Source organism: Acomys russatus, chromosome X, assembly GCF_903995435.1.
Source record: "Acomys russatus chromosome X, mAcoRus1.1, whole genome shotgun sequence".
In the NCBI taxonomy this organism is placed as follows: domain Eukaryota; kingdom Metazoa; phylum Chordata; class Mammalia; order Rodentia; family Muridae; genus Acomys; species Acomys russatus.
Window position 1 is genome coordinate 8,178,467 of NC_067169.1, and position 10,141 is coordinate 8,188,607.

Genomic DNA, 10,141 nt, shown 5'->3' on the forward strand with positions numbered 1-10,141 from the left:
ACCTCTCCACAACGATTTGGTTGGCTCCCAGGCTGGAAACACGTCATCCATCCGCGCCACCCGGAAGCTGCGGTTCATACTAACAGTTACTGCCGGTGGGCCTAAGCTAAGCGCCGCCGCACTTGGGTACTGGTGAGTGAATGGGTCCTAGAGTCCGGTTAGGCAGAAGGAGGAACCCCGTAACATGAGCCAAAAGAAGTCATCTCCAACGTTGAGATGTTGGAGAGAACTTTGTGACGTTAGACTGGAGCATTTAACGTGGTTTTCCACCTCCTTATTCCCTAGGAGCCCATCATGGCGACACCCGCGAAACGGCGAGCCTTGGATACCGTAGGAGAGAAAGTGCTGCGGTACGAGGCCTTTATCAGTGACGTACTGCAGCGAGACTTGCAGTGAGTGACACCACGGGAGGCGTGACGTTTGAGAAATTCCATGTGGTGGGTGGGACAGAATCCCGGCCAAACCTCCGGATTGGCCGACCAGACGACCTGGAAGAGGGAGTTGACATCCGGGCTGCAATTTGCTTGGAAATTTCCTATAGCAGAGTCTCCGATCTTGTTTGTGGGAATAAAATAGTCTTTCCGAACCCAGGGTGTTTCTGACTAGGCCATATAACCAATATTTATGAACTTTGCTCCTCTGTGAAACAGAAAAGTTTCTGCGGCCTTCTTAATGTGGTGGGTTTGAGTTTTAAATGTGTCAACCGACATAAAGTGTGTAGTACAAAGCCAACCATGATAGCACGTGACTGTAATTCCGGCTTTAGGGAGGATGGTTGAAAATTGGAGAGTAGTATCCTGGCCTACAATAAAGCCAGGCTCGGGCTCCATGATATGTGCCCGTAGTTTTGTCCAGTGAAGGGTGGGAAATAATTCGTTTCCTTAGCCAGGATGTTCAAGATTCTATTTAAAAAAAAAAAAGCCCAGTGTGGTGCCACAGGCCTGCAACCACTGTACTCGGGATGAGTGTCGGAAGCAGGGTGATCCAGAGTTGAGGGTCATCCTCAGCTATATTTTGAGGTTTATGAAAGCCTGAGCTCTGAGACTATGCCTCAAAACAGACAAACTGGGGCCAGCAAGATGGCTTACCTCTAACCCAATGCCCTGAGCTGGATCTCTCGGACCCACATGGTAGAAGGAAAAAGACGCCCCCCCAAACTGACCTCTGACCGCCAGGTGTGTACCATGGCACCCATACATGTACAAAAAACAAATACCTAAATGTAAGTTAAGAATACTTTTTTTGGTTTGGTTTGGTTTGGTTTTTTCGAGACAAGGTTTCTCTGTGTAGCCTTGGCTGTCCTAGACTCGCGATCCTCCTGCCTCTGCCTCTCGAGTGCGGGGGATTAAAGGCGTGCACCACCACGCCCGGCTGAAGAATGCTTTTTTAAAATGGAGATAAACCAAACTACTATTATATTATGGCTGAGAGGAAAGGATTGTTTGATTTGCTTACAAAGTCAATACTAGCCTGGGAAACTCAGATCTTGTCTCAGAAAATAAAACAAATAACCTGGCTAGTTATTTTGAAAAAGGAATGTAGCTTCAGTACACTAAAGACTCAATAACTGGATGATAACTATTGCTGTCATTATTAATCTGAACAGAAAGTTAGGTATTCAGAACAAGGCCTATGTGAGCATCCTAAAAGAGATAAGGTAAAGATGGGACATTGTAGTTGACATAAGTCACTAAGTAAAATGCAGTGTTTGTAGTAATAATAGGTAACACATATACAATGCTTATCATTTGCCTAGCATCTAAAACACTTGGGAAACACTTGATTCTAATGATTCTTAATCCTAAATAGGTTTCCTACTTTCCAAAGTCGCATTACCAATAAGAGATAGAGCTCAAGATGAAATAGTCTGATCTGTATTTATTAAAATGTCTGGTATCTCTCTCCCTCCCTCTCTCTCTCTCTCTCTCTCTCTCTCTCTCTCTCTCTCTCTCTCTGTGTGTGTGTGTGTGTGTGTGTGTGTGTGTGTGTGTGTGTGTGAATGCAGGGTCTCACTATGTAGCACAGGCTGGTCTTAAACTCATAATCCTCCTGTCTCAGTCTTTCAGTTGCTGGGATTACATCCATGAACTACCATACCTGGCTAAAAAATGCCTGGTAGGGCATGATGTGAGGTGTCTCAAGAGGAATCAGGCCACCCACCTAATGTTCATTATTGTATTTCCACATAACAGAAAGGTGCTGGACCATCGAGATAAGGTATATGAGCAACTATCTGTATACCTTCAACTGAGAAATGTTATTGAGCGGCTGCAGGTAAAGGCATTTCAATTGGGTATCAGTTTGTGTATGTGTACAAAAAGGGAGGTGGGAAGAGAAACCCCCAGAACAAAACCTTGAACTGCCTTAAAAATTGACTACTGACAACCTTTACCTCTTTTCTTCTGGCCCTACAGGAAACTAATCCCTCAGAATTGTATATGCAGGTGGATTTGGGCTGTAACTTCTTCGTTGACACAGTGGTGTGAGTGTATTCCCTTGCTCTGAGTTTCTCCCTTCTTCATGCAACAAGTATTTCTTAGTATTTCCTATATTACCAGACTCTAGTAGCTTTTATATTGCATTAAGATAAAAACTACATACTGTGGGTGTGGCAGTGAATGAATACAAAATACCTGCCCTCACAGAGCCTTCGCTGTGGGCAATAGAAGGGACTAGGAAACACCTTAAACTATACGGTATGCTAAATAGTAACAAAGACTTTCTCCACTTGCTCTAACCTTTTTCCTCAGCCCAGATACTTCACGCATCTATGTGGCCCTGGGATATGGCTTTTTCTTGGAGTTGACACTGGCTGAAGCTCTCAAGTTCATTGACCGAAAGAGTTCTCTCCTCACAGAGTGAGTTCATTCCAGGAGGATAGTGTCTAAAACTGCCTACATTGGCTAGGGGTGCAGGGAAGTGGTAAGAGCGTTTGCCTACCATGTGTGAAGCCCCAGGTTCTATCCATATCACACAACACACACACATACACACACAACATAAAATCCAGGTAATGGCAGTGCACACCTGGAATCCCAGGACTCTGGAGGGTGAAACAGGAGGATCCAGAGTTTGAATCGAGTCTGGTTATTAAAACAAGACCCTGTATATTTTTTTTTTTTAATTAATAAGTATACATCACAAATTTTAGCACTCTACCCTTTTTCCCCATGGCTACCTGGGATGGTACTTAGAAAACCATACTGCCACTCTTACCTCCCTCTCTTGCACTCTAAAGGGAGAGAGACTTTCCCTTTGTCTCTCTCTTCCCCACTGTCTCTGTCTCTCTCTACCTCATGGCCCACTCAGGCCCCAACTCCTCTGTCCTTTCCTTCCCCTAAATAAATCTATCACATTAAAAAAAAAAAAAAAAAAAACATACTTCCTTCCTCTTTAGGCCTAGGGCTAAGAAAAGTGAGGATGCAAAGTTCAGCCAGGGCATTACACTAAACACTCAATGAATGGTTTTCATGTCATTCCTTCACACAGGTTGTGTGGTTGACCTTGGGAATACGGCAGTAAACAAAACAGAACTTTGCATCCTCACTTGGGATGGACTTTGCCATTATATGTACATATAGCTGTGGCCACGTCCATCCCAAGCATCAATGAAAGTCAGAGAAGCTACTTCTCACATAGCTATCTGCTAATGTTCCCGTTCCTTCACTGGGCTCTCACCACTCTGCCTGTACCCACACATGCAGAGACAGTGCCTTCCTCTATTACTATCCACCTTATTTCTACCAAATCTAGAGCTTGCCATTTTTTGGCTCAGTTAGCGCCAGTGCTGGGGTTAGAAGCGTATGAGTTTTTACATTGGTACTGGGGATCCAGACTCACATTCTTATGCTTGTGCAGCAAACGTTGTTCTTGTCCACTGAGCCATCTCCCCAACCCTAACACATGCTTTAAGCATTTCCTACCTTTGGGAGCATTTAAGAGCTACTGTTGTCCATCTGTAGCACTCCCAATGTAGTTTCTTTTCTTGACCCTTGGGTGTCTTGCATAAATAACAAGTTCCCCCAACAAGTTCTTCTGTGATGTAACTTCAAAACTAAGCCCCTGGTATTCTTGAATTGCTCCCCCTCTACTTTAAAGTCTAAGTAGTAGCATGTATGTGCACATGTCTGTAGGCATGCATATGTGCTATAACATACATGTGAAGATCAGAAAACAGCATTGTGGCGTTGGTGCTCTCCTTCCAGGGATTCCATGAATGGAACTCAGATCCTCAGGCTTAAGTGGCAATCACATTTACTCACTGAGCCATCTCACCAGCCATCTTCTAGTTTTTCTACTCTTCCGGCATCTTAATACCTCTTAATATATATTGCGAGGTATCTTTCTTTCTTGTGTTCATTGTCTTTATACTTGGGTAATAAGTATTACTTACATATTTTACAGAGCCAAGACTTGAAAGCAAGGTCTCTTCTGTACTAAGCAAGAGCTCTATTACTGAACTATGTCCCCAGCCCAGTTTATCAACATTGGAAAGGGAAAGGTTTATACCGCAGATGACTAAAATAGTGTGAAAGCACCGAGTTTCTGTTGAATGACTTAGGCTAGAAGCAAAGTGAAGGGATAATCAAAGCTTAGTGTGGGTAGTGGTGGGGAAAAGAAAGTGTGGGCTCCGAACAACTTTTGGTTTAGTGTAGGGAAGAACTGCTTCGGGTGAGGAGTTTGAAATATAGGTAGTGTGGTAGCTAGAGAGATGGCTCGGCGGTGAAGAGGTAGGTTCTATGGCCAGAGCGTGACAGTTCACAGCTTCTTTAACCCTAGCTCCAGTAAGATAGCTGATGGTTATCCCCCAGATTAGAAATGCTACTCTTGCAGCATCAGGAATATCTTGCCAGTCAAATCTTTACTGTGATTCATTGGCTTTACAGCTGGATAGGACTAGTGATTGACCCCTCTCCCTTGGCAGCTTGCATAGATATGAGAGCCAGGTTAGTTCCAATTTGATTGCTAAGTCCTATGGCTGAAGAATATGGTATTTTCAGCAGTGAGATCTTACCTTCAGGCTCTGAGAGGTAAGCAAGAGCAACAGCAATTGCCTATATTGTTTTGGGAGTCTCTTGAATTCCCCTGACCAACTCTACAGCAGTCCAGGCAGAAGGATCTTGAAATGGAGGCCAGCTGAGCTATCCCTGTCACTGGGCTTTTTGTTAGATAGCCTATAGCTTTTTGGGGAGAACATTATCACTCCAAGTAGTATAACTTCATTTAAATGTATATGTGTATATTGTATATGTAGTTTTAAGTAAACATAAAATATTGTTTCCCTATGGTTTTTACAATCATCCTTGATGTTTTGGGTCTTTTTGTTTGGTTAGTTGGTTTGGCTTGGTTTTTCGAGACAGGGTCTCTCTGTGTTAGCCTTGGCTATCCTGGACTTGCTTTGTAGACCAGGCTAGCCTCAAACTCACAGTGATCTGCCTGCCTCTGCCACCCAAGTGCTGGGACATCCTTGATGTTTTATATACCTCCTCTCTTCCTCTTCCTCGCTCTCTCTCTCTTCCTCTCCCCTCCCCAGATAAAAGAAACCTCCCCCACTTTTCCTATTTCCCCATTATAGAACCTGTGACCTACTGCCCCATTCTATACAGTTCATTCTTCTCACTCCCTGATCCCTTTTTACCGTCCTGGTTTCTGTAGTTACTCTAGATTATATTCTCACATCTAAAGATTTGGAGCTAGCATCCACAAATAAGAGAAAACTTTCAGTGTTTGTCTCTCTGGGTCTGGGTTACCTCACTCAGTATAATATGTTATAGTTCCATGCATTTACTTGTAAATTTACTGTAAATTTCTTTTATTTTACTTATTGCATATGAGTGCTTTACAGAAGAGGGCTTCAGATCTCATTATAGATGGTTGTGAGCCACCATGTGGTTGCTAGGAATGAAACTCAGGACCTCTAGAAGAGTAGGTGGCACTCTTAACCACTGAGCCATCTCTCCAGCCCTTACTTGTAAATTTCCTAATTTCATTTTTCTTTATAGCTGAACAGAATTCCATTATGTATATGTACCACTTCTTCATTATCCATTCATCTACTGGAGGACATTTAGGTTGTTTCCATTTCCTACCTGTTGTGAATGAATAAATCGGCTATGAACATGGCTGAGAAAAAGGTATTCTTGCTCTCCGGCAGTAATTCCATGGTTTGTATCCCACCTTAACCATAGACTTAAGTATTTTTTTGTTCCTTTGAATGGAGTGGTCTTCATTCATTCAGCATCCATTAGACCCCCACTCTGTACCACGTACTTTTGTAGTCCAAACAAAGAAACAAAACAGACCACAATCTGCCCTCACAGCTGTCATTCTGATCAAAAGAGACAATAAGTAGATGAGGCCATGATACGATATAATATGATACATGTTTACAGTGCAACAAACAGTACATAATGCAGATAGTAAGTGTTGCTTGAGATAGAGCAGTTGTCATGTAAAACGGGATGGCTAACTGGATATGAAACACAGTGAAGCACCTTGAAGCTGGGAGTGCACGTTCCATCTGTAGTAGAGTACATTGCTGGGATGTGTAAGGTCCTGAGTTCAATGCTAGTCCTGCAAAAAGAGGAGAATCTAGGTTTTTGTTAAGCATCCAGAAAGATGGCATTACTTCTATCTGGGATGGAAGAGCAGACCAAGGGGGAAGAACTTGACCTCAGTGCGGAGCCTGTAAAATACGAGGGACTTAGACACTGAAGTAGGGTCTTGAAGATAGTTGGCAATATTAATTTGGGAGACAGTAGTATATAGATGGTTTTATACTGGGGTTTTTTTCCAACTTAACTTTCTATCCCATTGCCTTGTTTTTCATGTAGTTCTTAGTTTCATTTACCCCTCAAACTGAATCCTGCATTGACAAATAGATGAGCACAGTTACACTGGATTTCCTGTCATGCTGTCAAGACCCTGCACTATCTAGCTCCTCCCACTTCCAGTCGTAATTTCTAATACTGACCCTTCTCACAAAGCTCTTTTGAGCTTCTTGGTCTTTCTGTGGAAAAGAGCTTCCTACTGCTTAACTCACTCCTTCTTTGCTTTTTTCTTTTTTATTCTTCAGAAAGTTCTTCCTTGGTCTACTGTATTCATTTCTGACTGATTGTATACATGAGGATTCTCTTGGATGAGACCCTATTCAAGCAGACTTGGACAAAAAGAATTGACCAATTTATGTAACACAGGAGATGAGAGCTAGAATGGTTTCAGGCATCTCCATTTACCTAGGTGTTTTTATGCCTTGGCCTCTTTCTAGAGTCCTTCTCTCACACCTGACTGTGACGCTTTGGCATTGCCTTCAAAATACATCCCAAATTGAATTATTTCTTATTACTTCAACTACTGGTCCCTCTGGTATGAGCCTTCATTGCTCACCTAGACTATTGCATTATCCTCCTCATTGGACTTGCTGCCTTCACACTTGGAGTTCTTCTCCTGTCAGTGTTCTGTCCTACATCCAGGTGGATTCTTTTAAACCCTAATGAGTTTGTATCTTAATCAGTTCACATCTATCCTCTACTCTCAACCTTCCCCTTGCTACCACCTCATTTAATGTAAAAGCTGAGGCTTTTACCATGGGCCCGTGGGCTTTCCATCGTCTGCCTCCTTCCTTACCTCTCTTGACTTCACCTCTTAGGATTCTCTTTCACTTATTCTCCAGCCACAATGGCTTCTTGGCTGTGCCTGAGCCATACCAAGAAGGCTCCTACGTCAGCACCTTTGTATTGGTTGCTCTTTGTGGTTGGAACATTTATGTTCCATATCAGCGCCACTCTATGGACTATTCATTTTAGGTCTTTAATCAAATTCTTCTCAGTGTTAGGGGGATGTGATACACATCTGTAATCTCAGCAGTCCAGGCAGGAGGATCTTGAATTGGAAACCAGGCTAGGCTCTATAGTCTCAAAAGGAAAGCTCTCCGTGGAGCCAAACCTGAGCACACTTTGAAATTGAAGCCTCTACTTCCTACCTCTTCCCCTTCATTATTTCTTTCCTTATACTGTTTATCTCCTTATACTTAGGCAGATCTAATACATCAGAGTTGTTAGTGTTTATTTTGTCTCTTAGTATTTGAGGGGCTAGAGAGATGGTTTGGTGGCTAAGAGCACATACTGCTCTCCAGAGTAACTGAGTTCAGTTCCCAGGACCCAAATCAGGCAGCACATAACCACCTGTGACTACAGATCCAAGGGACCTGATGTCTTCTTCCAACCTCTGTGGGCATCTACACTCATGGTACATTTCCCACACACACGACAGACAAATAATTAAAAACTAAAATTAAATCTTTTTTTTTTTTTTTTTTAACAAAAGGAGCTCGAGGAGACCAAGAATTCTGTTTCATTTGCTGGTGGTTCTGATATTTCCCTAGTATTTAAAGCTGCCTGGCATACATAAGGCATTCAATAATCTTTACTTTACTTTTTATTATCACATAGCATTGCAATGCGTTTCATAAAGATAATTTCTTTCAAGTGTATCATGTAGTTTGATCATATTCATAGATCTCATATCCCTTCCTTCCCTCTTCCCCTTAAGCTTCTTTTATTAATGTTACATTTTTATGAGTACATGTAAAGGTTAGAAGACAACTTTTTAAAGTCAGGTCTCTACTATTCCTCTACTATGTGGGTCCTGGGTACTGAACTCATGTTGCCAAGCTTGGCAGCAGACAGCAATCACTTTTACCAACTGAGCCATCTCACTGGCCCTATTCCCCTCGATCTTTAATTGGGGAAATTCTAAGTGGTAGGCAAGCATCTCTGCATCCAAGTAGGCCAAGTGGACATCATCTGGGATACAAGCATTTCTTGAAGTAATGAGGAAGAATCATCTTTATAACCCTACATGGGGTCCACTTTGCCCTTTCTTGTTCCTCTTTTCTAGGCTCAGCAACACCCTCACCAAGGACTCCATGAATATCAAGGCTCATATCCACATGATGCTAGAGGTGAGAGCAGCTCACTCTACTCCCCTTGGAATATTTTTAGGGTGATGACCTGAAGACAAGAGGAAGCCAAAGAAGGGAGGGGTTATCTTCTAAACTGAAGCCAAGGGAGTGAGAAACAGAACAAACCTGGGTCATGATCTGGATGCAGCCTCTGTTCAGTCTCCTTTATCCTCTTTTTCAGGGACTTAGAGAACTACAGGGCCTGCAGAATTTCCCAGAGCCATCTCCCCACTGACTGCTTCTTCCCATCCTCCAATATTAAAGAGCCTGAATGCCTTGGAATCACATAGCTGGTTTTTTCCCCTAACCAAAGTTCCTGGAAGACCCATCCTCTCTATAGAATCTCTAAAATATTTTAGGCATCTTGCTTGCCTCCAAATTGTGTTTTCCACCTGACTTTTTGCTTCACCCTCTTTTGTCACCTTGTGAAATTTTATATCCCCCCCACACACACACATACATACTTTAATTCCTTTTCCTAGATATTTGTATGTGTGCCCTTTGTATTACCATAAAGAATGGACTGATTCATGGCCTGGAGATGAGGTTCAATTGGTAGAGTGCTTGCTTATCAAACATGAAACCCTAAATTCAATCCCCAGTACTGTGTACATAAACTGGGTGTGTGGCACACCTGTGAACCCATCACTGAGAAGATAGAGGCAGGATGATTTTTTTTTTTTAAGGTCATGCTGGGCTACATGAGACCCATGAAACAAATGTTAAAAGTGCCAATTAAAAGTGATTTGTTTCCATGGCCATTAGCTTTTTACTTAAGATCTTAAGGTTTATTATCTGTCTTTCACAATCCAGTCGTCATCCAAGTACCTAAATAACACTACCACCCAACCCTTGCTTTGGTCCCTAAATAGTTCCAATAGTTCTACTTTCCACCAGTACACACAGATCCTGCCCTTCCTGCTACAGGCCCTACAACCTTTGTTTAAGTTCAATCTTAAGTAACTAAGAACCAATTCCCACCCTTAATAACTCTGGCTGAAGCTTGACCCTGTCCTTATAGACAGTTAATTTCCGCCTCTCAACTCCCATATATATCTGGCAGACTTTCAGTCCTCCTCCCTCTGCTGGATTCTAAATTCGTCCTGCCTAGCTAATTACCATAGCGTTACCCTACCCGCCCACAGAGTCAAGCCCTACCCTGCTGCTAGTTTCTTTCTA

The 10,141-nt window shown here is 42.6% G+C and overlaps 1 protein-coding gene across 3 annotated transcripts; it reads left to right on the plus strand.

Annotated features, from left to right (window-relative positions):
• Nucleotides 1-7: 7 nt before the first annotated feature.
• Nucleotides 8-9,510, plus strand: Uxt (ubiquitously expressed prefoldin like chaperone). Of its 3 annotated transcripts, none has more exons than XR_007830220.1 (6): nucleotides 8-132; nucleotides 286-350; nucleotides 2,193-2,274; nucleotides 2,415-2,858; nucleotides 8,899-8,962; nucleotides 9,144-9,510. XR_007830220.1 is itself a non-coding variant. In XM_051142518.1 (6 exons), exons 1-6 carry the CDS (start codon nucleotides 295-297, stop codon nucleotides 9,195-9,197), a joined length of 474 nt encoding a protein of 157 aa, XP_050998475.1. In that variant the 5' UTR covers nucleotides 288-294; the 3' UTR covers nucleotides 9,198-9,508. The 3 variants fall into 3 exon arrangements, 1 of the variants encoding a protein (XP_050998475.1); XR_007830219.1 differs by having other exon boundaries at nucleotides 286-392; nucleotides 9,144-9,507; XM_051142518.1 differs by lacking the exon at nucleotides 8-132 and having other exon boundaries at nucleotides 288-392; nucleotides 2,415-2,482; nucleotides 2,751-2,858; nucleotides 9,144-9,508.
• The last annotated feature ends 631 nt before the right edge of the window (nucleotides 9,511-10,141 follow it).